The sequence below is a fragment of the Eleginops maclovinus genome, chromosome 17 (assembly GCF_036324505.1).
Source record: "Eleginops maclovinus isolate JMC-PN-2008 ecotype Puerto Natales chromosome 17, JC_Emac_rtc_rv5, whole genome shotgun sequence".
NCBI classification, from domain to species: Eukaryota; Metazoa; Chordata; class Actinopteri; order Perciformes; family Eleginopidae; genus Eleginops; species Eleginops maclovinus.
The window spans coordinates 8,968,987-8,995,672 of NC_086365.1; the positions used below are offsets into that span (position 1 = coordinate 8,968,987).

The 26,686-nt window shown below is 39.4% G+C and overlaps 1 protein-coding gene and 1 long non-coding RNA gene across 4 annotated transcripts in view; one reads left to right on the plus strand and one right to left on the minus strand.

Moving 5' to 3' along the window:
* LOC134879383 (anoctamin-4-like) overlaps positions 1–21,527 on the plus strand; it is a 33,181-nt gene extending 11,654 nt beyond the window's left edge. For both annotated transcript variants that reach the window (XM_063905850.1, XM_063905851.1), the window contains 26 exons: positions 1,730–1,930; positions 2,201–2,349; positions 2,481–2,630; positions 3,825–3,925; positions 5,721–5,765; positions 5,854–5,985; positions 6,074–6,180; positions 6,568–6,623; positions 6,755–6,876; positions 7,659–7,793; positions 8,254–8,350; positions 8,591–8,651; positions 13,402–13,484; positions 13,893–14,033; positions 14,150–14,314; positions 14,441–14,477; positions 14,605–14,716; positions 14,909–14,966; positions 15,975–16,072; positions 16,208–16,350; positions 17,106–17,258; positions 17,357–17,504; positions 18,482–18,601; positions 18,930–19,035; positions 19,361–19,567; positions 20,152–21,527. In XM_063905850.1, the coding sequence (XP_063761920.1) occupies positions 1,730–1,930; positions 2,201–2,349; positions 2,481–2,630; positions 3,825–3,925; positions 5,721–5,765; positions 5,854–5,985; positions 6,074–6,180; positions 6,568–6,623; positions 6,755–6,876; positions 7,659–7,793; positions 8,254–8,350; positions 8,591–8,651; positions 13,402–13,484; positions 13,893–14,033; positions 14,150–14,314; positions 14,441–14,477; positions 14,605–14,716; positions 14,909–14,966; positions 15,975–16,072; positions 16,208–16,350; positions 17,106–17,258; positions 17,357–17,504; positions 18,482–18,601; positions 18,930–19,035; positions 19,361–19,555 (2,915 nt within the window). In that variant the 3' untranslated portion in view covers positions 19,556–19,567; positions 20,152–21,527. The remainder of the gene's footprint in view (positions 1–1,729; positions 1,931–2,200; positions 2,350–2,480; positions 2,631–3,824; positions 3,926–5,720; positions 5,766–5,853; positions 5,986–6,073; positions 6,181–6,567; positions 6,624–6,754; positions 6,877–7,658; positions 7,794–8,253; positions 8,351–8,590; positions 8,652–13,401; positions 13,485–13,892; positions 14,034–14,149; positions 14,315–14,440; positions 14,478–14,604; positions 14,717–14,908; positions 14,967–15,974; positions 16,073–16,207; positions 16,351–17,105; positions 17,259–17,356; positions 17,505–18,481; positions 18,602–18,929; positions 19,036–19,360; positions 19,568–20,151) is intronic.
* LOC134879384 (uncharacterized) lies at positions 9,029–11,938 on the minus strand. Of its 2 annotated transcripts, none has more exons than XR_010167839.1 (4): positions 11,643–11,938; positions 10,728–10,841; positions 9,875–10,018; positions 9,029–9,578 (listed from the first exon to the last, which is right to left on the minus strand). It is a non-coding gene; the product is annotated as an uncharacterized LOC134879384 (long non-coding RNA). The 2 variants fall into 2 exon arrangements; XR_010167840.1 differs by having other exon boundaries at positions 11,648–11,937.
* Positions 21,528–26,686: the final 5,159 nt, after the last annotated feature.

The following is a 26,686-nucleotide window of genomic DNA, read 5'->3' on the forward strand; positions in this document are numbered from 1 at the left end:
CCAGTTCCTACACTTCCCATCAGGTGTCAGATCATCCCTGGCAATCTTAGACGCACTGTCTCCTGTGTGTGTTTGTTGGGATGCAACCAGTCTGATTTCTGCACAGCTCTGTACAGCATAGCATACCATTTACTAATTTAGCTTATCAGGTTCTCATCACTGGGTTTGAATCCGAAGTCTGACTAGTATTAACAGTATGTTTAAAAATGGTGAGTTATTTCATTTGATGACCGTGGGAGCTGATGAGCCTACATGAAAATGAACTCAATGGGTTGGTTGGAGTAATTCTCTGCCCCTAAATAACAAAAGAAGAAGGAACAAAATTACATCACATCACATTACATGTCACTTGTTAGACACTATTATCCAAAGACACTTACAGACACTCAATGCTGTGGGCAATCTCCACAGGAGCAATTTGGGGTGAAGTGTCTTGCTCAGGGACACAACGACATGCTGACGGAAGCCGGGATGGAACCAGTGCTCCCCTGATCCGAAGATCAACACACCATCCCACTGCGCCGTAGCCTGCCTACCTCCCTAAATTATGTGATGTACAGCCATGTCACTTCATATAGTCCTTGTGCTACTAAAATAGTGAAAGCAAGAGGATCTGCGTGCTGCCAAAGCCCCCCCACCACCTGAGTTGTGGCTCTGGTTACAGTCGTACAACAGGATGGTTACAGTTTGATGGTCCCATTGTTTGACTGGCCACTGTCTTGGTACAGCAGGATGTAGGCTCATGTATAGTGTGTCAGTCTTTGAGGTATAACATCATAGCACATCTATCCCGTTAATGAGACTTCTGTGTGTCCTGAGGAAACATGCGTCTTGGATATGGAGAGGGGGGAAAAAAGTCTGTTTGTAAAGAAGTCTCATTTCAGGTAACATAGACCATAAAGCAGGGTCTGCTCTAGGGTGGGCCTACCTTGTGATTTACAGGTCACTTTCAAAATGTTTTGTCCGGTTTGTGTGTTGTCAGTGAGTCGTATTGTGTTTCTGTTAGCTGCATCCACGGGCTCCCATGTTCCCAAGCTTCAATGGCTAATTAGGAGCCAAGGACACTTCCACAACCTCTATCCCTGTCCCCGGTACTACGGCTCAGCAGAAAGATTTAGCTGAGTCACCTTTTCATGTCACACACTAAAAATCAGCACACCTCTACAGAAGCTCTTCAGGGAACTTAAAGTGAGGGATAGAGATATTTAGATGGAGAATTGATGTCCCCCAACCTAAAAGACACTGCCTGGTTGATAAATAGACCCAATTATATTTTGTGTTCCTATGGAGAATGTCCTTTCAAAGCATTTAATCTTAAAACCTAGTAATAGGGAATAAACGTAACTGAGCTGCCATTTCCCTCTTTCTTGGGTCTTCCCTCTGTGGCTTTCACACATCTTTCTCTCTCACATAATCTCTCTTACTCTCTGAGAGAGAAAGACCTTCCTGGGAAAACTCGAGAGGGTATCACCCTAAAGGGTTGGGAAAATGATAGGTGCAACAAAACGTTTTTATGGCTTAACAAAAATGGAGTTTGACGCTAAGCTCATAAATAGCCAGACTTGTTCCAGGCAGTGTATTTGTTAAAAATATTGGACTGGTAATCCGGACTTAAACTCAAATTTAATGTGAACGCTTATGACCTAAGATTAGCTGTGGACAGCTGCACACACACAGAAACATACAGGTGCTTTAACAAAGTGTTATAAAAGTTTTGTGTTTCCTAAAGGTGTGAGTTTATCTCTTCATGAGGCTGAGCCCCGGCGGGGGAGCCACCACCGACGCAGAGTCCGGCTGCAGCCCTCAGCTTCAGGCTACCAGGCCGCAGACAGACCTCTCGCCTTCCCCTTCTGTGGGGGGGCAGACATCATGGAGGAATCCTCGTCTAAAGCCACGGACTCCAGCACTCAAATTGATGTTCCTCCCCTCGGTGAGAACCAGTGCCACTAGAGCTTTAACGTTCTCTACGCATGCAGTTCACAATACACAGACACACATATATTTATAAGTGCCAAACTCTCTCTTTATCACATTCTATTTAATGTTTAAAGTTTCAAGTAACAGTTTTAACAAAGCAATCAAAATACAAAGAAGAAATCTTATAAGGCGCTAGATATGCCTCTCCCTCTCTCACACACACACTTATAGTGTGTATCATAACTGGGTATTATAACTTTCTCTCTGTTGATCTTGCCTCCAGCTGTGAAGAATGCTAATGTGCTTCTTGAAAGAAAAAGGTCAGAGGGCATCAGCAGCCCGTCCAGAGACGACGACTCCACCCTGCTCAACCCGGGAACCAACAGCAGCATCCTGGACAACAACACCAAGTCCGATTCGTGCCTCCCAGAGGTCAGTGGGGAAGCTGGCCAGAAGAACTCTAGTGTGTAATGATGTGTGTGAAGGTGGAGGAGCCAATGGCCAGCTTACTAAGTGTTCCTCGTTGTCTGTGTCTCCTTGATGTCTATGTGTCTATCCATCAGGGGAGGAGTAAGTCCAGCTGCCTTTGCTTCAGTGATGGAAAGAGTCGCATTGACTACATCCTGGTTTACAGGAAGTCCAGCTCGCAGTCCGAGAAAAGGGAGATATTTGAGAGGAACATCCGTGCAGAGGGCTTACAGATGGAAAAGGAGGTAAATAAACATCCACACGTGCTGCTTATTTGTTTATTCATGATGTTGTAGGGTTCAGCTGAATCATCATGTCAGCCTTCTGGCCTTACATAACATACATTATATCCAGATATTAGGAGTTCTGTGTGATGTACAGTGTAATGTGATATCTTTGTTTCATCCACGATCAACAGTCTTAGTAGTTGCCAGTCAGTGTGGGAAAAAAATGTCAGCTAAAGGTGTTTAAACCAAAGGAGAATAACTAACACCGGTGTGATTGCAGTGAGATTATGACCATCCTGGCCAAAGTTACAGGGGGGGGGGGCAGGGGAGTGCCAAACCTGACAGCCATAACAACAGCTCTGCCAGATTGAAAAGCTCCCCTTTTCATTTTTCACCCTATAGGTTCATCGTCAATTTCTCTTGTTTGCTTAAACTAGAGGAGAATAACTAACACCTGGTGATTTTTGTGAGATTGTGATCACCCCTGCCAGATGTACCTTGAAGCCCCCATGCCATTTTATACACCATGTATCCAGAGTTAAATGCTTTTGTTTGCTTAAAGGACTGAAAAGCCAAAGCGAAATGCCCACTGTTAAACCCTCATTGCCATTATCAGTTTTATATAGTGATCTTATGTCATCAGTTGCTTATTTAAAATTCCAGCAGATTCTACGAAGCATATCAAACTCAACTTGGTTTTCCCCTAACTCTGACGAAATATCTGCTGATGACTGTGTTCTTACAGTAAAGGAGACTTAGCTTTGCTCTGAATACTCTGGCAAACCTGCAGCTGCTGTCATATTGCACAACATTAGCAACATCAATACCAATTTGTATGAAGAAGGCAATTAATGCTTGGTCGTAAAATCCATTTAATCTCGGATTGCTGAATTGTGAGTGCTGCTGTGCCATTTGTTATTCAGCCACCACTCATAAAACCCAAACAATTGTGCTCTATACTGCTTATATTTATCAATTCTTATTTCAAGTGTCACTAAAAAGAGTGGAAAATGTGGATTTATTGAACTAGAAGTTATTTGCCAATCCAGCAACACTTTCAGGAAAAACTTGTGTCCTTCAACATTGGGAATGCATTCTTCGGATTCATGTAACACGAGAAAGAGAGGAAGAGCAGAACGAAGCAAACATATTGATGTTGAACATCTCATCTTCTTTGCTGAAAGGAAATTGTGTCTGTTTGGTTTCTTCCAGGGCTCTTTGACAAACAGTGATGTGATTTTTCTGAAGCTTCATGCACCGTGGGATGTCCTGTGTCGCTACGCAGAGCTCATGAACATTCGTATGCCTTTTAGGTGAGACAACAGGCTAAATATGTCATTCACTGCATTTCATTTCCATTCAACCGTTTTGTATCATAATGTGGTCGTTTTTGGTCATTATTCATTGCTTTTGTTTGTGCAATCTCAAAGAAAGTCCTGAGTTTTCTCCACCCCTTTTGGAATTTCATGCCCTAATAATATCTCACCCAAGTTCCACCTTTGCTCCTGTCAGTATCACTATGGTTGATAAAGGTTGTAATCAACCTTTTGAATAGATTATAAAACCTGAATGGAAACAAAACAAACAAAGACGATTCATTAAAATAATCTCACCTTGCAGTACTGATCCAAAATCTCCAGTGGGATCCTTAACAATTGGTACTTTTATTAGTATTATCATATTTATTATTAGTACCAAAAGCAGTAACTGTGAAAAAACATAATAGAACTGATACATGAAGCAGAAACCGTAGCAGTAATGTTTATATCCTTTGAACTGTACGTATCAGATATTAAAGGGGCCATATTATGCTTTTTGGGGTTTTCCCTTTCCTGTGTTATTTATGTTTGTGTGCATGCAATAGGTCTGCAAAAACTAAAATCCCAAAGTTCAGGCCAGAGGGAGATTCTCTCCCATATCCGCCCCCCCCCCCTGCCTGAAATGCCTCGATGAGATTCCTTTCTTTACTTCCTGGTTCAGTTACGTATCACACTGACATCAACGTGATACGGAACTGAACTCAGCCAATAGCAGTGCGAGCCGCTGCAACACCACTAAGGTAAAGCCACCCAAGCAGAGGAACCATGGCGAGAAGACGCTGCAAACCAAAACTTTCTTTGTTTGCCATACCAAAGGAAGAACACATGAAGAACAAGTGGCTTGCATTTATTTTTACCATTACTCCCCCGGAGCAAAAACCCAAGTTATGGTTGTGTTCTCGACAGTTCACTGAATTGTGGAGCTGTTGTGGAAATTGAGCCGCAAGCACACTGCTAGGCTCGGCAAAGTTGCAAGCTAACGCTATTAACGCTATGCCACCAAGCTTTTAGGCTGTATGCACACTAACTTTATCTAAATTGTGCAGAAATACGGCGATGGTTTTTCATTCACAACACGTTAACCTCTAAAGCCCAGAAGCAGCAACTTGTAAGAAACAGCGTCTCAGGGCATGTTAACATTTAACAACATATTAATGAGGCACACCCACTTAATGGGAAGAAACTCAGCTACCAGACCATATTAACCATTTTTACCTTAACGAAACACAACTCCAACACCAAGCGTCTAAATCAGCACTGAACGATAACGAGCTAACGCTACATAGCACATGAGTGAGCTACGGCGATTTGTTTACTTCATGCTATCTGCACAAACCACATATCATATGGAACCTGAGATTCCACAGTCAAGTCTCCTCACTGTACGACCAAAACTGAACTAGCAGCCAATAAAGAGCAAGAAAACCGCTTCACTTTACAGAGCCATAACTATAAACACGTCTTACCTTTGCTGTTTGTGATCAACAGTTGTGTTCAAGGGCATAAAACCGCTGCTGAAGTTTAATCCAATATCTCTTTGTCACTTTGAAATTATTACTGATAATCCATCATTATTTATTTGTAAAAAACTAAGGTGGGGGCCTGAGCTCTTCAGAGCGTTTTCAGAGTGAAAAGTGATCATTTATGCACAGGCAGTGTGAGGAAAATAAAGTGCTTTTTCAACATGAAAGCATGAAAACATGCTTTAGTGGAGCAACAAAGTACATATATGAACCTGACAAAGTAGCATAATATGACCCCTTTAATACTTAATTTCTGCATTTTCCAGGAGAAAAATCTTTTTCATGCACCGACGGCCCAAGTTCATGAGCAGGTGAGTGTTCAGTAAAAGAGGCAGCATTAAATCAGCTGATGAAGCAAAAGCCCTCCTCTGGCAGCTTTATCAGAAACTTCTCTTGCAGGATGGAAAAGCGCATCAACAAATTTCGTGGCTGGCTGCCCCGAAAGCCCATGAAGTTTGACAGCAACACTCTACCAGACTTAGAGGAAAACGAGAGCTTCACTGCCCCCTTCAGTCGATCAAGGATACATCAGTGAGTCTTTATGAAACAACCCTTTAAAACGTTTACCTGAGACAAGAAATTGATGAACAAAAATGTCAACTGGTTCGTTTCACTGCAGTTTCATCATCCACAACAAAGACACCTTTTTCAACAATGCCACCAGAAGTCGAATCGTCCATCACATCCTTCAGCGGGTCAAATATGAGGAGGGTAAAAATAAGATGGGTGAGTTTTCGCAAGGCATTGTTACACAAATACTATAAATATTTGAAACCTGAGTAAGTTGCTCTTAAACCTGCCTTAAGTGTTAGGAACCATGAAAAATTATATTTAAATGATTTTAAACGGCAAACATATTTTAAAGCTTTGTTTAAATCTGTATTTTCTTTGTTCTGCTACACCTGTAGTTTTTACATTACATTTCATTTGCCTGACGCTTTTATCCAAAGCGACTTACAATAAGTGCAAAAAACATAAAGTATCAAACTCTGAACAACAAGGACAGTGCAGATATATTCACTTCAAGCAAGTCATACAAAAAGTAACATCCCCTATTATGTGCTATCTGGCTTCTGTTGCTCTTCTTTAAATATGCTCTGTTTTTGATTTCAGGTCTTAATCGTCTTTTGAGTAATAGCTCATATGAGGCAGCTTTCCCTCTTCACGAGGTAATTTTGCTGATTAATTACATTACCTGTCTTCAAGTCATCACTGTTTCCTGTGATATTACAGCAGTACATAGCCTACATTGTGTTTCTCCATCTTTGTGTGTGTACATAATGGGTTTGGGCTTTAACAGGGGAGCTACCACAGCAAAAACTCCATCAGAACACACGGAGCAGAGAACCATCGGCACCTGCTGTATGAATGCTGGGCCTGGTGGGGGGTGTGGTACAAGTACCAACCACTGGACCTCATCAGGTATCCCAACTACACTCAGAAACCTGAAGGTGCAATGTGTATGATAATGCCAGAGTTATATTTAAACATTAAACATGAATGAACTAACATAATTAACTAAATGTGAAGAGGTACAGTATTCACATCAAGTCAAAGACTTCTCTGTGCTGTGTCGCAGAATAGCTACTGAAATTAGCATGCTAACTGACTAGCCAGTCCTTCCTGTAATACCACTAGTTCCCCTAGAATTGAAAGAGAATCACTGTGGGGCTAGTCTGACCTCAGACCAGAGAACCACAAGTAATAAGTGTCTTAAAAGCGTTTGCTGAAAGTGTTTTAATGACGCTACTTTACCCCATCACGCTAAAGCCACCTTTAGCTTAGCCTTGATGAAGCCACGTGACCGTGTTGTTTACAGCATTAAGTAAGTTCTTTCAATTGCATATGCATTTCAACTTTCATAAAAGCAGTGAAATATGTAGAGGTTATCCTGCTGAACACAACATGTTAGCTTCATTAAAATATTCCCCCACATCTTATTTCCTGTATTATTCCAAAATCCAATTGAAAAATCCCATTGCTTTTTGTCGATGGTATGCTATCTTGCGATGCTAACTTCCAGATCAACCTACAGAAATATGCAATAGTTATACCTTTTATTTCGATTTTACAGTGCAAGTAGTAAAGTAGAATTACTGCCCCCTGTTCTTTGGAGCAGGAGCCTGAGAACTACACATTGCCCCTATATCATCAGCATTACATTTTGAATTTAAGAAGCCATTTTGGCTCTGCTGTTGTTTCAGGAGGTATTTTGGTGAGAAGATTGGTCTGTACTTCGCCTGGCTGGGATGGTACACTGGGATGCTGTTTCCTGCAGCTCTGGTCGGCCTTTTGGTATTCCTATATGGCGTTTTCACTCTAGAGCACTGCCAGGTCAGGTAAACACACCTCCTCTCTTTATTGATAAATGTAAGCGTCCCCAGAGCAGGTAGCAGTATTATATTCGTAGAATTGACAGAACAATAAGCCTTGATTTATGCTTCAGCTGTACTCAGTAAACACAGACCTGATAAATAATGGTATTTAGAAAAGGAAGTCATGTCACTGTTTCCTAATGCGTAGCTAATTTGGTTTTATGGTTAAGGCATCATATTATGTGTCCCTTATTGCTAATAGTATAATTTGGTATTTGCAATGTTGATTGTTGTCATTTGTATTTTCTCTTTGTGTTTTTTTCTTCTTCATTTCTTTCCATTGTGTCCACCTCCAACAACAGACACATACATGCTGTGGTGTACTTGCTTGCATTTTTTAAAAGATTTAAGTGGCATCAGTTTGGGTTAGTAAAATGTTGCCTAAATGTTGCTGGAGTTTGATGGGCTGCATGTTGTCCTTCAGTAAGGAAATCTGCCAGGCCAAAGACATCATCATGTGCCCCATCTGCGACCAGTACTGCCCCTACCTGAGGCTGTCAGACAGCTGCATCTACGCCAAGGTACTGTCCCCACAGCAACACAAGATAATAGTCCTGAACAGATGTTTGCATTCTGGTTTTGAACTCATGGAAATGTGTGTTCAATATGATACTTTCATTCTAAATGATAAGGCACCTAAATGGTTTATTTAAGGATAACTCTAGTATGTTGGATTCAAAAATGTACTGGTCAGGGAATGATGCTCAACTGTTTAAGTATTTACGGTAAGCTACATTTCTGAAATTCCTGTATCTTCTCAGGTCACCCATCTGTTTGACAATGGTGCAACGGTTTTCTTTGCTGTTTTCATGGCTGTATGGGGTAAGTCAAACAGGCATTACATGTTGAGATTTTTGCCCCCTAAGAAGTTAATATGGCTACACGTATTCACCAATTCAATATTTCAGGAACGCAGTTACAGTATCAGTCCTGATGTGCATAAGGGAAAACCTACAATTTCTGCCTTATAAACTTCAGCGTTGGTAATTGTATCTCTTCTTTAAGTAATGAGGTCACGTAATGTACAACGCTGTTTAAAAACATACAAGACACTTTTAGCAGGTCCTATAACCTGCTAACACATGTTTTTAAATCTTAAAACATACATATTTTGATGTGTTTTAATCTAGTGGAGATGTTTAAAACCTCGCTTCTGTGGATAAAGTTCTTTTTGAGAGAGGAGAAAAAACACGATTAAGTTAATTTTGGACTTTCTTTTAGCTCAATTGAAACTTTATCACAGCTTTATTTCTGCCTTCTGCTACTGTAAGTGTAACTGATAAGAGCACTGAGAATGGAGCAAAACAGTTAACTTGCAGGCTATAAAAAACGAAATAAATAAGCTGCAAGATGCTAAAACGCAGCTTAGAATTGAGGGAATGTTCTGCAGTGGAATAACATTTTCTGTCTTGTCACCATGAACACTTTCCAAGTTACACACATTAGTAATTGTTCATATTTTCATTCATTTTTTAAATTTAAATTCTTCCATTTCTTACACATTGCAGCTTTTAAAAAATGACACATAGTATCACATTTCATGTATATTTTACAAGGATGCATTCACTATAATCATCGAGAACTAGTGCTGAACAAGGTCCCAGGGTATAGAAGGTGCAAACAGATGGTGTTTGGTGGGTTCATATTCTTCAGGTGCTTCTGTCACGACTGGTGATGGTGTGGTAGCGCTTACACCACATAGCTGAAAGCTGGTCTGTTTGTATATGTCTTTGTGGAAGGATGAGGGGGCTAAGGAATTGAAAATAAAGGAATAAGAAATCACTCTACTAAGAAAATACAATTTCTTGTAAGTAAGATGGCTTTCACAACTTGCATAACTCATGCTGCTTCTCTCACTTTATTCCATGCCAAAACATGATCAAATCTTTATAGTATACTAAGACAGAATATGCTACAAAACATCTGAAATCTGATATGTATTTGTCACAAAATAAAGTCATTCCACTTGTGAAGTTTCAATTTGATCTTTTGTTTTCTAACCAACCTAAAACAATAACTAGCAGAAGACTATACTAAATGCTCACCCTTGAGTTTGCCAACAGTCTCTGGGTGTTTGAGAGCCTCTTGTACTCTGTTGTCAAATCTCCAACATCTCAGCATGAAGACCAGAGCTAAACACAGCTGCAGAGCAAAGGTCAACACGCCCAGCACGATTATGGTGTTGTTAACTGTTGCGGGTAAAGAGGAGAGGAGGGTTAATGAGGATTTGCCAGGAAACAAACACTGCCAGGACATTTCCCATTCTAACTTAAAGGTCACCTTAATGCAAAGTCCACTTGTTCATGTCTTTTATACATATGTCCCCTCTGTGTAAAGGGATTTGGAAAGTTTCAGGATAAAAGATTCTGACTCTTTAAGTGCTGATACATTTATCTAAAAACCTGTCAGAAAATGAGCTGATCAGATTTTGGCCACTTTGTGCTTTTGTTTTTCGGTTTGTGCAACCGTGAGCCAATAACCAAGCAAGGTAACACGCGCCCACATAATCACCTGAATCTACTAAAGCACGATTGTGTTTTTTTATACCAATCATCTTACAGAGGGGCGTGGCCAGCAGGGCAATCACACCCATTTAAACATAAATCCAAAAGCTTAATTAGCTAAATTAAGTGAGACCATGTTATAAGTGTTCAAGTGCATTTGTTGCATCAGTGTGTTAGTAATTCAGTCACTCAGTGGAAGTGGAAACCATATCAGTTTCACCCTGATAAATATTGTATTGCAAATTGCAGATATAGTGGGACTCATGTAAGTCAAAGGGAAGTAAAAATGTAAAACAATTAAGTATGTTAAACAGGAAGAACAAAAACATTAGCATTTTCACTGCCAGTAGAGTTACAGTAAGAGTACAGTAGATCTCTTATAAGGTAAAGTTACATGAGCTGAGGAGTTGGGTGGGGGTTGACTCCCAGTGGGTGACCTCTGGCTGGGTCAGGTTTTGGTTCTGCAGAATTCCCATCAGTCAGTCCTCGCTGCTCCAGCAGCCTCCCTCTGAATCCGGGCACAGCCATTTCTTTGTGTTAACATTCTCCAATGAATCACAAATTCTTCTACACTATAAAAGGATCACATTTCTTAGATTTCTTTCAATTTGGCTTTTTATCTTTCTTGCATTTTAACTTGTGTGATTTGTGAATGCTGAGGAATCCAGTACCTTACAAAATGCTGGTGATACAGCTGAATGATGTGGTGTGGCAAGAAATGTACATATGTTGAACAAAATGTGTTAAAGACAATTTGATCACATCAGCATTATATTAGAAGTTTTTTTCGGAAGTAAACATGTCAGATTCTAACTTAAAATATCCAATTACCTCTCTTCTCTTGTCTGCAAGCTAACATTAACAACCTTTATTACGTTACAGACCTTTAACTTCCCTGCAAACTAATGCCATGCAGCAAAATAAAATAGGGTAGGGTTGAAAGAAGTTGAATTTCTGTTGAAGGAGCAACTGAAGACAAGAGTGTAAAGTAAAATAAAAACAATAAGACAAAAACATAAAAAATGTATCTTAGTTGGTCCAAATAAAGGTAAATATACAACAATATTTTGCACAAAAACAAGACACAACACATTCGCAGATCGTCACACAAGTAATCTGACTCAAAACATGCTATGCAAAGCTAAAGCACAGCTAAAGTCTAGGAAAATCATTGTGGAAGAAGAAGTTGTTTTCACAGCTGTGAAGACTTGCCAGAGACACTAAAACATATAACTCTAAAGTATCAAGATCAACATTTATATCCAGATTAAAGTCTTTAAAATGTCTGAAAGTGCTCTCAGGTACTGACCTTACAGTAACTGCTTCTTGGAAGCTGCTGTCCAAATGAATATATTTTGAGGCTCTACGGCGCAAATCCCTTCATTAGGGTTTCTTTGGAAGTTTGCTCCCCTGCTGCCTCCACATGGGATGTGGTGCCCTTCTCAAACGGATGATCCCTCACATCCAAGACATACTGCTCTGTGTACGGATGTGGATACCAAAGAGAAAATAAAAAAAGACAAGCACTGGTTTAAGAATAAAAGCTTCAGAGTTGAGAGGAGAGGCAGGTTGTTGTGTGTGAAATCAGTCAGCTATTCAAAGGACTTTGTTCAGCCTTAGCTTCCCTCAATGCCTAAACTCAGGCAGGTTCACAAGTCTAACTATCTTGGCTTTAAACCAGCTGGTTTCTCTGTATGCACTGGTCAGTCAGCATTGAGCCCAAATCACACGCACAAAGAGCATTTTACCATCACTTCACCTTCTTATTTGGTTTGTCGGTTGGGAAATACGACTTCAAAGCTTTATGTGCCAATTTTACCTTTTCATTGTGTTGGAAGCTTCCTCCAGCAGAATAGTTTATGTAAGATGAAATGCTGTTGTTAACATTCTGCATATTTGACAGGGTGAGGCTCTCCTGCTAGGTTAAAGCTGCACTAATCAATACGTTTGTAATAAAATAATCAGATAACTCTGTGTCGTGTGAAAGTGTTCGCCGTTGTGAAACTCACAGGCAATTATCATGTGACTCCCCTCAGTTCTACAAAGCGTGTTAGTGTCTTTCAGCTTTGTTTTGGTTTAACAGCCAGCACCTTTATTGCTTTGATTCACTTAAGTATTTCCATAAACAACGAAAATCCTATGGCACAATACCCGCTAAGCAGCATACAGCAGACAGACACAGTTAGCAGTTAGCAAAGGAGAGCCATTAGCTGCTCAAGCTAGCAGTGTCCTTCAGGAGTGTATTTGAGACCAAAAACGGACATGTAGAGGGAAGTAAATATTGAACTTTTGTATAATATATTCAATATTTTCATATTGTTGAATATGTTATGAATTACATAAAACATTTTGCTCTTTCAGGAAGAATAAATTAAGTTTTTGAAAGGCTTTTGGATTCAGTTGGCATGGTGTCAAACAAGGCTGCAGTGATGGAACTATAGCGTTTACTTCACTAATCCCTTGTAATACCTCATCGGCACAAATGTATTTTCCTAATTATGACTTGTTTCTGCTTTTTTCCCCAATGCAGCATCTCATAAACAGTACAAAAAACTATGTATACTATGTATGTCTTGCATGTACTCCAAATCCTTATAACAACCAGGAAGACGCCTGCCTGTTGTTCAAGGTTTATCCTCCAGAATGTATTTATGCAAGGAAACTCAAAATGTGTCTCCACAAAGACGTCATGGAGTTTTATCAGATATTTAAGGGACTTCAAATCAGACACAATGAGGAGTTCAGTAGTGTTCACATAATAATAATAATAATAATAATAATGATGATAATAATAATGATGATGATGATGATGATGATGATGATGATGATGATAATAATTGTAATAATACATTTTATTTATATAGCACTTTTCTAAAAACTCAAAGACATTTTACAGAGATACAATTCATAAAAACATAATTAAAACAACACACTTTTAAAACACAACATTCATGTACAGTTTAAAAGCAGTTTTGAAGAGGTGAGTTTTGATCTGGGATTTAAACAGGGTGAGGTCGGGGCAGTCACGGACGTTCATCACCTGAAACTGTTTTCTGAATGTGTTTCAGCGACGGTCTTCCTGGAGTTCTGGAAAAGGCGCAGAGCTGTCCTTGCCTATGACTGGGACCTCATTGACTGGGAGGAAGAGGAGGTGAATGTTTTCTCCATGTGGTCATTGTTTTTCTGTATCTGTAGCTACTATAGTTAGTGAATGCAGGGAATACATTAAAACTGTGAAAGTTGTGAGTTTTTTCCTTATACTTCAATTCAGCCAACCTGGTACTCTTTGGCTTTGCCCAAAGAGGTTATAACTAAACTGATGACAATATGTCTGCCTTCACAGCAGCTCTAACCTCCAGCAATTCTTACATACTCAGTCTATACTAGCTGGTTATGACTCACAAAAAGCATACCATTATGACACTTCTTGTGAAAGCGATTCTCAATCTGCCTTATACAGAACAGAAGATTTTTAGCCAGAAATACTTGATAGCCTTATGAGGAGTTTCAAAGCCTTTTACATTCCTTGCCCACATGTGTCTTCTCCTTTGTCTTTCAGGACGAAATACGTCCCCAGTTTGAGGCAAAATACTCCAAGAAGGAGAGGATGAACCCCATATCTGGAAAGCCTGAACCGTACCAAGCTTTCACTGACAAATACAGCCGACTTATCGTATCGGCATCTGGGATCTTTTTCATGGTGAGTATCTGGGGCATAAAAAATATCAAGCAGCAGGTGTGTGTATTTCATGATATTTGAAAAGTACTTTCATCATGTAAGTACAATGTGGTGTACTTTTTTGCGTTGTGTCACAGATACTGGTGGTGATTGCAGCTGTGTTTGGCATTGTAATTTACCGAGTGATCACCGTGAGCACCTTTGCCGCCTTCGGCTGGGCTCTCATAAGGAACAACTCTCAGGTGGCGACCACGGGAACGGCAGTGTGCATCAACTTCTGCATGATAATGCTCCTCAACGTGGTGAGTGTCTGCTGTCATGAGTAGATCAGAGGTCAAGTATATAAAAAGGCATTAATAATAACAGACCTTTAATAGACTGTTGTTAGTCTGGAAAAAAAACGAATCATTAACTTTCTCCCTCTTTAGCTCTATGAAAAAGTTGCTCTTCTTCTCACTAATTTAGGTAAGTTGACTGCCACAGCAGATCTTATGTTGTTGCAGCTTATGTATTACTGTTCAATAGTGTTGGCTCAGTATTGAACGTAAAGTATTTGATCAGTTTATCTCACTGTTCCTGCTTTTTTCCACAGAACAGCCAAGGACAGAATCCGAATGGGAGAACAGCTTCACTCTCAAGATGTTCCTTTTCCAGTTTGTCAACCTCAACAGTTCAACTTTCTACATCGCCTTCTTCTTGGGAAGGTGATGTAGAAACTCACACATTCACCACTCTTTTCCCCATGTTAAAAAAAGTTCTGTTCTGTATTCTAAAGGCTTCTTAGGCCTTAAACACTGCACAAACCCCACATAGATACTCCAGCACAGGACTTTACATGCGGTGTCTTGCGAAAAATGTCTTCTTTTTTAAAGTTATTGTTTTTTCTGGCTTGATAGATTTACTGGCAGGCCTGGTGCTTATCTACGCCTCATCAACCGCTGGAAACTGGAAGAAGTGAGTAATTACTTTGTTTTCCTTAAGATAAGTCAGGTCAAACAATTATGAATCTTACGTAATTCTAAATTTTAGTTAAATATTGGATTTTTTTACATTTGCAAAGTTGATAAAAGCTGCTGGAAAATGTAAAAGGTGTTTTAATTTGATGGCTTGAACAAACTTTGATAATTATGTATTTTACAAAAAACTTTGCAGTACTTTTCAAAGCGACTCTAGGTAAACAAACTAGATTTCTCCCTTGGATAGCTTTGCTGTAGTTGCAATATTCACTCCAGCTAGGTTTCAGAAATCTGAGAAATACTCTCAATCAGAAAAGTTCAAAGAAGTGTGAAAAGGGACGAAAGAACAGGCTTTGTTTGTGTCTCTGTTGAAATGTGGTGTTCATTAAGTGGAGGAAGATCAAAATGGTTGTAGTGTCAGCTCTCTGGCTCTCTCTTATGCCCTAACGAGGGGACACCCTACACTGTGATTGGCTGAGAGGGGAAATGCACCCAGCTGCTCTCAGTTCTTCATTAGGAGCCGACAGGTGTTCTGGATAACCTCCAAGATGTTTAGATGTGTGTCTTGGTGGACACTGTTCTCTCAGTGCAATGCACAAAGGTAAACGCAGAACTGCTCACAGTTGCAAAATATGTTTTTAAATAAACAGAACATGTCCCTTACAACTCTATACGGCACATTAGTTGTATACAGTGTGAATTTACATAAACCCTTAAGTTTACACACCATTTTACATAAACAGGATCTGTTCAGCTACTCAAAATGTGACTCCGGGATTTCTACGCCATTTAAAGAGTGTAGGCAACATGTTTTTTCCCCAAAAATACATTCTTGTATTGTTCTCTTAGATCTAGGATGCACTACACTGTGGGGGATCAACAAAATCAAGTATTTTAGTTTGAATACTGACTTTTGAAATATAGCTAATTTAGTCATTACATTGCCATTGTTAGCCAGCGCTACAGATTCATTTGACTCTCCTTCTCCCTTTTCGTCTTGCTGTAGTGCCATCCAAGTGGCTGTCTCATCGACCTCTGTATGCAAATGGGGATCATCATGGTGCTGAAACAGACCTGGAACAATTTCATGGAGCTTGGCTACCCGTGAGTGCTTTATAGGAACCTACAAATACCAAGATACATTGGTCAGATAAAATGCCAATGTACTGTTTTCCTAAGTAAAAGCTTTTGTAATTTGATCTATTTGTTTCCCTACTGAGTCTGTTGTTGTTTTGATAGGCTGATCCAAAACTGGTGGACACGGCGGAGGCTGAGGAGAGAACATGGGAAGAATGCCAAGGCCGGCTTTCCACAGTGGGAGAGGGATTACAACCTACAGCCAATGAATGCATATGGACTCTTTGATGAATACCTAGAAATGAGTATGTTGCATACATTTGTTATTCACAGATAGTAATCACATTACCCATGTAGGCAGACTTGGAGTACGCGAGTCCTGGATTTTGGCCGATTTTCGAGACTTGTGACTCGACTTGGACTTGCGCATTTATGGACCCGAACAAGTTTTGTCTCGTGTCCGGATGTACTCTACTCCAGGTGTGTTCTCCTGTGAGGCGAGGTCACATACCATGCAGGCCCCAGCTATTCTGACTCGAAAAGTGGGGACTCAAGAGTGACTCGGACTCAAGAACTGGACTCGACTACAACACTGCATGTATGTGACACAAACTTAGGCATCATGGTAAAAGAAACCCCAAATGTAATCCACAGTTTAAGATTCCATAATATAAAATGTCGACCAATATCCTTATTTTATTTTAGTGACCCAGCAGCTGAAGGGCATTTGATGTAATTTGGGAACAAAAACATTCACTCTGACTGCTACAATGACACTTCCTGACCTACACCAAATGACCGAAAAAATGGCTAATTGAAGCATTAAGCAGCTAACAGTGCCTTATGTTTCCTTATTGATGGATAGACAATAGAGCTGAAGGAGTGTGATCACTGGATGTAAATTCATCATGTGGCCAGAAACGGGAACAATGAATGCTGATGTTGCTCATACCTGCTGAATGTGTCAATGCACAATTGTTTGCTAACGTGCTAGCTACTGTATGTTGAACCTCTGCAGGCACTAGAGACCTGGAGGCTCATGGTTTTGTGTTTGTTTCAGTTCTACAGTTTGGTTTCACCACCATCTTTGTGGCAGCTTTTCCTCTGGCCCCTCTCTTAGCGCTGCTCAACAATGTCATCGAGATCCGTTTGGACGCCTACAAGTTTGTAACACAGTGGCGGCGCCCTCTGCCTTCACAAGCCAAAGACATAGGTGAATTCACAATGTTGTATTTATATGAAATCTTTTAAAGTTTGCCTTCATGTGTTAAATGGTTTTAAGTTATAAACGAATGTTTATGATTGTGGTAGGGATCTGGTATGGCATTCTGGAGGGCATCGGCATCTTGTCTGTCATCACCAATGCCTTTGTCATCGCTGTTACCTCAGACTTCATCCCTCGCCTTGTTTATGCCTACAAGTACGGACCTTGTGCTGGTCAGGGTCGAGCAGGGGAAGGGTAAGTGAGAAACAAACTATTTATTTGTTTGTTTCAGATAATACTAGTTAGTTATAAAATGGGCTCTTAATCCTGTCAGTTCCTTTCCAGTATTTTTCTTTTTAAGCTTAACGTAAGTTTTGGTTCAAATACAATTCATAACTTTAATCAAGCCTTAAGCATTATTCCATATATTGGGTTTACAAAAAACTAAAGGCAGACTTTCCAAGTTCAGAATAGACCTGCAAGATGTACGTGAAAATAATTGGTAGAGTTTGGTATGGTACTGTGGTCCTGCCCATAATAATTGTTATATTTAGTGGTGAATATCTGAAAAGTTTACTGTATGGGACAGGTGGTAATAACACCAGAAAGGACCAGCCAACCTTGTTATACAAAATGCTATGGTGAGTGTTATAGAGATATCTGCTATTAAATCTAAGAGAAGAATGATTAACTGAGTTTTTGTTTGCATATATATATATATATTATTTTTTTTCCCAGAATATATGACTGAGAGAAAGACTGCCCCAACTATACCTTTCCTACATTCAAATCAAAGCTGGATCTGGTTTGGTACAAAATAATTCGTTTTTGTTCCAGATTGGTGATGAGATTTTCAAAATGATGATTTAATGCTAATAATTCAACCAAAATATATATATATAAAACATATTTATACTCTGTTTTCATAGGTTGACAATTGCATTTTGAAAAGATCTGAAGGAAAGTTTTAAGTTCTTAGGGTTAGAAGTTGTACAGAGTCAGCAAAACAATACAAAATAGTGTTGACCTCATAAAGGTGGACATATAACAATGTTATCAATATAAACTGTATGAAAAAAACAAAGCCCCAAACTGAGCCTTGTGGAACGTCTTTCACACAATGAACTCTTTTTGATCATTTATACTAAAACCATCTACAAGCAATTGAATAAAACTATTTCTGAGTAAGTATGATAAAGTGCCCTCTTAATGACTTCCTTCATGTGCTACAGGTGTATGATGGGTTACGTTAACGCCAGTCTCTCAATATTCCGGGTGTCGGACTTTGAGAGAAAATCCCAGTCCAGGACTAATGGCTCCGAACTGTTTGGAGAAGCTGTGAAGTATTGCAGGTAAGATTTTACAAGTCTCTAGTATACTCAAAAATACATATTTGTTGGGAGCATTTTTAAGAGGAATTGGATGCAACCATTTGTGCAACTTGTAGATTATAGATAAGAAGTGGACGTAGTTATCTCTGGGTTAAACATTTATTTTTGGACTTCAGTTTGAGTCTTAATATGACATGTAAAAGTTGTTTTTGCTCACTTGTGTGTACAAAGCTGTGTCAGCATCTTGAGCTGAACAGATTTCTCTGCTTGCTAATGAATCACTGACATGACTACATGTCTTTAATACTACTTTGGGATGACCTTTGAACCCATCTGTTGGAACCGTCAGGTATCGGGACTACAGGGAGCCTCCGGACTCTGCTGAGCCGTACTCATACACTCTGCAGTTCTGGCACGTCCTGGCTGCCCGCCTAGCATTCATCATTGTATTTGAGGTCAGTGTCTTATTCCGATAATAAGGATAGCAGACAGCAGTCTGGCTTTGGAAATGGATTGTTTCATATCCTTTTGTCAATGCTTTTAAGCTTTCTGTCTCCATCATTGACTGCCCATCTTCTCCAAGTGTTTTAAAGTAACATAAAAAGCTCTATAAATAAAATGTATTAATATCATTATTAATATTATTAATCGACCATGTCTCAATTCTAAACTCCCTTTGTTTGATGTTTCCCACCTCATCACTTTAGTATATTTTTTTATTAGGAGAATGGATCTGGACTTGTGGTTAGGCTGAGGTGATAATATGCTCTGTTTTTGCAGCATATGGTGTTTGCAATCAAGACGCTGATTGCGTACCTGATCCCTGACCTCCCCAAAGACCTGCGGGACCGAATGCGCAGAGAGAAATATCTGATCCAGGAGATGATGTATGAGGCCGAGTTGGAGAGACTCCAGAAGGAAAAAAACGACAAGAAGCAGAAGAAAGAACGGGCCCATCACAAAGAATGGCCCTGAACGCAACAACTGGTACGGTTGGAGAATTCACGACACTTGTGGGGGTTACACTGGAGGGGTTTTCTCTGTGTGGAATGCTCCGCTCTATGATTTTAGAAAAGTGACACTAGAGCTGCTGTAACCAAAGATTTTATTTTAAAACCTCAATTAGAGCGCACTCAAAGCCTTTACTCTTGTAACTATAAACTCAAACATACTGTTTGAAAATATGACTATGTAAGAACCTTGTAGGACTTACATAGGATTAGGACTGTACACTACCTCTTTACCATGGTGGCTAGAAAATGTGTTATTGTTCACCACCTTCCGCAGTCAAGGATCCATTCTTTAAAAAAGAGTACACATTTTGATTAAATTATTGTGAAAGTGAGTGTAAAATCTGCCTTAGTTATCATTGTTTTGCATCCTGTATGTGCCATGCAAGAGCACAAATATAAGTAGTAAGAAGCTAAGCCAACGTCACGATTCACATTGTAAAACATAACATGCTAGAACAGTGAGGACAATTTAAAGTGGCCAAAATCAAGTTGGAAAGAGGAACTTGTATAATGCTGTTTGTTGTTCTAGAGTTGACGGGCCTTATTTCCTGTTCCCAGGTGATCAGCTGGTGGTTGGTTTTCACTGCACAGTGGAGGAAGGGGGAGGAGCACTGGGTTCCCTGCATGATAATGGACCCTCATTCCTTCCTCCAGCCAGGTCAGAACAGCACCTCGAATAGGACAGTAGATCAACTGCATCGAGCAGGCCTTGTGGCTTAAAACATAAGGGATGTCCTCTTTTTGCTACCATTTTTTTCTCCAGATCTACCACGTTGGACTCTCTACAGCGTATGTCTTCAGATCCTGAATGTAGATTCCAAGCAAAACCTAAACTGTTTCTGGTTTAGACAAGAGAAAACACTCTACCCAGCTTACTGAATGACAAACCCTGTTTACATTTCTCCTTGTTTGAGGAGTTCACATATTGCTTTATTGTAAATAAAGATATTTAAATGTCAGGCCATCTGCTCTGCTAGTGCAATAAAAAACAGAGAATGCAATTTCTGAAGAAACATTTATTGCTGGTTGCTGACTCAATGACGATACACGACTGTGACTGATGATGGGTAGTCAGTAGCTAAAGTGTATTTTTTGAAAAGTTGAAGACTGATTGCCTCATGTGTATTAGGGAGCTGAGTAGCTTTGCTTAATAAAGAGCTTGAAGCTGAACTGCATTTATGGCTAATATGTGTATTAAGGGGCAGCTAAAAAAGTATGAAGAGTTGGAATGATAGTTATATAGTGCAAGCAATAAAAGGTTAAACAAGGAGAAGAGGTGGGTGTGGGTGTGGGTGTGTGTGTGTGTGTGTGTGTGTGATTTTTAACTGCACTTACACCCGTTGAATGGACAAGTTGACTCAATTTGAATTTGGAGCTACCTTTTCAAAGTGAGTGGCAGGATTACGTACGTAAAAACAAAGCTAGCGTACTCCAAATTAAAAGACTTCCACATTTGGCCAACAAATCGTCCGTTAAAATACGCCCAAGCATCAAAGCATTTGTATGCCTTCATGCCTGTAAATCAGGTAGAGGTATGCATCAGGAAACCTAGTTCTTTGTTTCTTTGCTTCTCAAATGTCTGATCTTGTCTAAGTCTGTCTTACTTGGTGTAGTTATGTGTTAATAGTCAAATTGTTTAAAGACGGACACATTTGTTTACAACTAACGACAGAACTGTGCTTGGCGTGAAAAGAACTTCAAGAGAAACTTTAAAAAGAAATGTAACCCAAATAACTTAGAACATTGAGTCCTTTTATTAAACTGTGGAAAACATGCCAGAAAAGCTTTGACCAATTATGCTTCATCGATCATATCCGATAATGTCCTGGATGAACTTAACATATTTGCTGAAGAAAAAGAATAGTACATTCTTGCACAGAAATCCCACCAATAAAAGTTACATCTCTTCTATGAAAGACGTGGCAGGTTCTACAGCTGGCTATAATGGAAAATGCTTTCCATTTGAATTTAGATGCATCACTGCATTAATAAACATTATATATATTATTATTATTGTAAATAAATGTGGCTTTGACTTGTGTCTCTTTGTGGAGTGAAATTGAGTTGGTACAACCCTGTGAACCTCCCTAAAAATATACACCTGTCCAAAATGATTTTCCTCTTGACCAGGTTAGAATCAAAGTGCAAAACCACCTTAAATATGATGTGTTTAATACAGAGCATGTTCTTTTTAATTACATTATAAGCTAAAAGCAGCTCCCTATTATGCTTTATGGACGTTTTCCCTGTCCTGTAGTGTGTTATATAGGTTTTTTGTGCATGTAAATGTGGAGTTTCTCTCACTACCCTTGCAGTTGTTGAGTGCTAAAGCAGCTTGGCCTCAAACACATTGTTGATGTAACTCTCTTTCACACCACCAGAGGGGATCAGAGCGCTTACACTTCAGCACATTCTTGTCATAGTTCTCCTGATTACATAATAACAATAACAACAATATACTTCTCCAAATGTGTACATAATGCACGTTTTTTTTAACTGAGTGAATTCAAGGGTGGGGATTATCCTTTAACATCACACCAGTTGTAGCCTAATATAAGTTCATTGTTTATACTGCAGGAAGAACAGCTTGTTATCACCCTCAGTCATTATAGCTCTATACTTTTAATGAAGCAAAGCACTGCCTCCACAGTAATGCATTTTTATGGGTTTCTACACGCATAAAAGTGCTTCTATAATTTCACTTTTTAATACTTCTTTGCTATGTCTTTGGGTATTCAAATGTATCTGAAGCGATGTCCAACACAATGCAATTTCCAAACATGCATTCACACAAATCTTTCACTGTCTGCTCATTTTGAACATACAAATAATCATAGATTAGAGATCAGGGGCTTGTCCTCCAGCATAGATTAATTACTCTGGTGGCATTCGCGCAAACTCCATTTTGATTATTAAAAGCAGGGGACAGAGGAGGCAAACTGTGTTTTGTTTTTTATCAGGGGAACTCTTCTCCTCCCTAAGAGGATTATCCCGGACACACGCTTAGGAGTTATGTAAGGCAGTCAGAGGATAACATCTGACATTTCCTCATATCCTACATTTTGGCAGCCGAGGTAAGGGAATGTGGATCGGTTAGTATGCTTGTAAAAGAAAGACAGATTTACTTTAACGCAGGTAGACAGTAATGATGACTCGTACATGTAGCATGGAAAGACCTCTGACCTTAACTCTCTATTTAAAATATATATTGTCTAGCATTGCAGGGACTATGATAAATACTACGTTGGATTTTTTTGTATACTTCGCACAGTGAATATTTGCACATTTTGCACATTCTGCACAAAACTACCACTACCTGATCCGCACAGCGCCATATATACAGTATGTTATCATATTTTTATTTTGTGTTTCCTGTATTCTCTCTTTCTAGATTTTTGCAACACTTGCTTACATTTTCAATCTATGCACCAATACACCAAAACAAATTGTTAAAATCCACTAAGAACATGATTTTGATTCTGAAGAAGAAACAAGGCAACAATGAACATCTCTATTTAATTTGAAGGTCTTTCAAAGAATGAATGACAAATGGTTCCGCAGAGTGCTTTCAATTATGTGAAGATCTTTACATGAAGTGAAGGTTATAAGAAAGACAGGGGAACACATTTTGAAACAACAAAGTAAAGAAAAAAGCTTGGCTCATAAAGAGACATAAAAGGTTTTAATTTCAGTTCTAGGAATGACAGAATATGGCTAACTTAAATATTAAATCTGCAAGCATCAACATATTTGAATTAACAGTGGATCAAATAACTTTGTGTAATGTGAAAAGTGATGCTCATCATCTCGCAAGATATTTTCAGCTCTTTGTTTTGATTTAAAGGCTTTTAACTTTACTGTTTTGGTTCACTGTCACAGCTCTTGTCATTTTACGCCATATAATGTTTGGTTTTCATTTAGACTTGTTTGTCAGCAGGATAAGTGCAAAAGGATTGGACAAACTTTCACGAAAATTACGGGAGGCCAACATAAATCATCTCTCCCTTTGGCTAACATTGCCGGGTAAGGCATTTAGCTCTGGCGAAGTTCTGCTCGCCAAGTGCCCTTCTACTTTCCAGCTGCTGATAGCCCCACTGTGACAAAGCAGTATGGGGACCAGCTAGTGAAATTGGCAGGACATTAATATCAATTACATTGACATTTCCTTCTGTTTAGAGAAGACCGTTCTGACCTTTTTTTGGCCATTGAGGAGAGTAAAGTCTTCAAACTCTCTGTCGTCTTGACCTGCTTCATCTTATCCCACGAACCAACCACCACACAAACATTTTGTACTTTGCGGTGATATTCCTCTGCCACAGACAACTGACCTCATTTGATTCGTCCATCTCTAAGGTGCTGAATCCCTTTTATGGACAAATGTATTATATTTTAGGCGACTGCTGGAGTTGAACAGTATTCAGCTTTGAGCTTAATCATATTAAACATTTAAGTGTTATAATTTAGAGAGTCTGTGCTGCAGGTTCAGTTGAGCTTCAAATCAAATACCTCTGATTGCCCAAATATGTATGTGTTCAGCAGGTCCTGACTTCTCCATTCATTTGGAATATTTACATCCACCCGGGGCCAAAAGACATCCGACCGTAGCTTCATGGTGTACAGATGAATCACCGCATGCTTCAGATAAGGAGGGCTGCTTGTCCGCTGCCAGGCAGATTGTTTGCACTTAGACACTCCAGAACAACGACTTGATACCACATCCTGTCATGCCAGGAAAACTAAGAAAAAACACTCCTGATTTTCCTTTTTCTGGCTGCGGTTTTCAGGGCAACACAACTCAGAAGTTCTTAAAACTAAGTTGTGAATCTCTTATATTATGCCCTTGTGATGTCACTTGGACTTTAGGGAAATTTAGGTTACTTGACAAACAATGCACACTCCAGCAAAATGACTAGGTAAAGTGTGGGGGGGAAAGGGAGATAACTGCTATGGTTACAACAAGGAAGCCTGAGGTGAAATGAGGCTGATTTAATTGTGTCCTTGCATACTCACTGTGTCTGAAACTCAGCTGTGTCGCTTTTCACTTCATTAAGTTGCCATCATTAGCTTTTTATTGCAAATGATCTTGCTTCATTGAAAGCTGTCATTAACTCGAGTATGTGACCTTCTCTTTTCTCCTTCAGAGGAAATGTCACAAACACACAGACACCTCATACAACTGGCCTTAAGAGCTTTGAGAGTTTGTTATATATATATATGTTATAATAAATGTTTTGTTTATACTGTGAATCCAAGACAATTTTGTAACCGGTGGCAGTTTCCAGATTCCGAGGTGCGATATGAGCTCATGACCTCTAATCCCAACTCCTTTCTTTTCTGCGGCTTTAGTAGGATTGTCCCACATTATGTCCAACTGCCTGGGTTATCAGTCATTAGCATTCCTCCCTATCTTATTGTGGGCTGAATACTCACTCCTTCATCAGATAGCTCACATTACTCTCTCAGCACTGAATCACATACCGGTACTCCCCTCTGTCTGCCTCCTCCACTTTCACTGACAGGCCTCTTAAACTAAAGCATGCCAGTTTCTCTATCCTAAGCTCTTACTGCTCCACTCTCAAGCACTTCATCATTATAAGCTTGCCAAATAATGTTCAAGGCCTTTGATTTTCATCTTTGCAATCCTTAAATAGGTTACTTATACAGTATTGGTTAAAGTGTTGATTTCATATCCATCTTTAAAACTGTCTTGAGGCAGTCGTAGTAAAAAGGTATGAAAATGTCTGCCCTTAGATGCATCCTGGAAATGATTCATATTGAAGTGAATCATTTTTTCTAAATACTAAATATATTCATCATTTAAAATAAATCCATAATTTCTAAAATGAGTTTATGCATTTATTATTTTACATATTCAAACATCCCCCTTGTGCTTCAATGAACTTAATTAATCTGTCTTGATTTGTAAATGAATATAATCGAGTGGTGATGCTAATGACGACCGGTTCACAATATCTATTATATGAAGCTCAGCCCACACCTCTTCATCCCATCTCCTCATCAAATCTAGATCTTCAACATCATCACCAGTACCTAGACCCCAATGCTTTTTCCTATTAAACTCACAGCTGCATTTCCCCCTTAAAATATACGATATTAGGATCGGGGTCTAATCTCTAAAGACTTTTAACATTTCTATAATATGGCGCATGTGTCAATACATGTTCTTCAAGCAAAAAAGGAAGTGTCTCCTGATTTAAATGTACGGTAGCTGATTTTTAAGTATGATATGGTGGAAAAAGTAGGACATTACAAAGTAAGTCATGTATTGTTTGGTGTCTGTCTACACCCGGATCCTGAGTCGTGGCTGTGCCTGTCGCTGTGGTCCTGCCTGATGCTCACCTTACTACTTCTTTGATGGCTGCCACAGGATTGTTGACAGCCACCTGGATTATTCATCCTCTTATTTATAGAAACATGCATTCTCCAGCATTTGGACTACCTACGTAGCAAATGTATTATCTTTTTAATTTACACACAACATCTATTGCACGTCTGTCTGTCCTGGGAAAGGGATCCTTCCTCTGTGGCTCTCAACAAGGTTTCTTCAAGTTTTCCCCGTTAACTGTGGGGGTTTCTCGGGAAGTTTTTCCTTGTCCGAAGTGAGGGTCTAAGGACAGAGCGTGTCGTATTCATATTCTGTACAAACTGTAAAGTCCACTGAGACTAATTTAAAATGTGTGATATTGGACTATATAAATAAACTTTGATTGATGGATTGATTGAAGTCCATCTTGCATGCTTGACAAAAGTTTGAAGGCTGTGTTAAAGTCTCTCACTGTCACATGCTCCACAGCTTATTGATGCACGTTATGCATTCATCTTGCAGGTAGTATGATTTATTTATCCTAAATGTCCTTCTTCATATGCGTTAGAAGCTCTAAGGTACTACACATTTACTTCTCATTATACTGCTGCTTTCAATTATTCATCTGTTACATTTTTTTATAAAGTCAATATTTCTTCATTTCCAATCATTTGAATGCGTTCTGAAAAACATGGAATAGAAATGCATTTTCAAGGACATTTTGTATGCATGCCAGCAGCATTACTCTCTAGCATACGGTGTACAAGG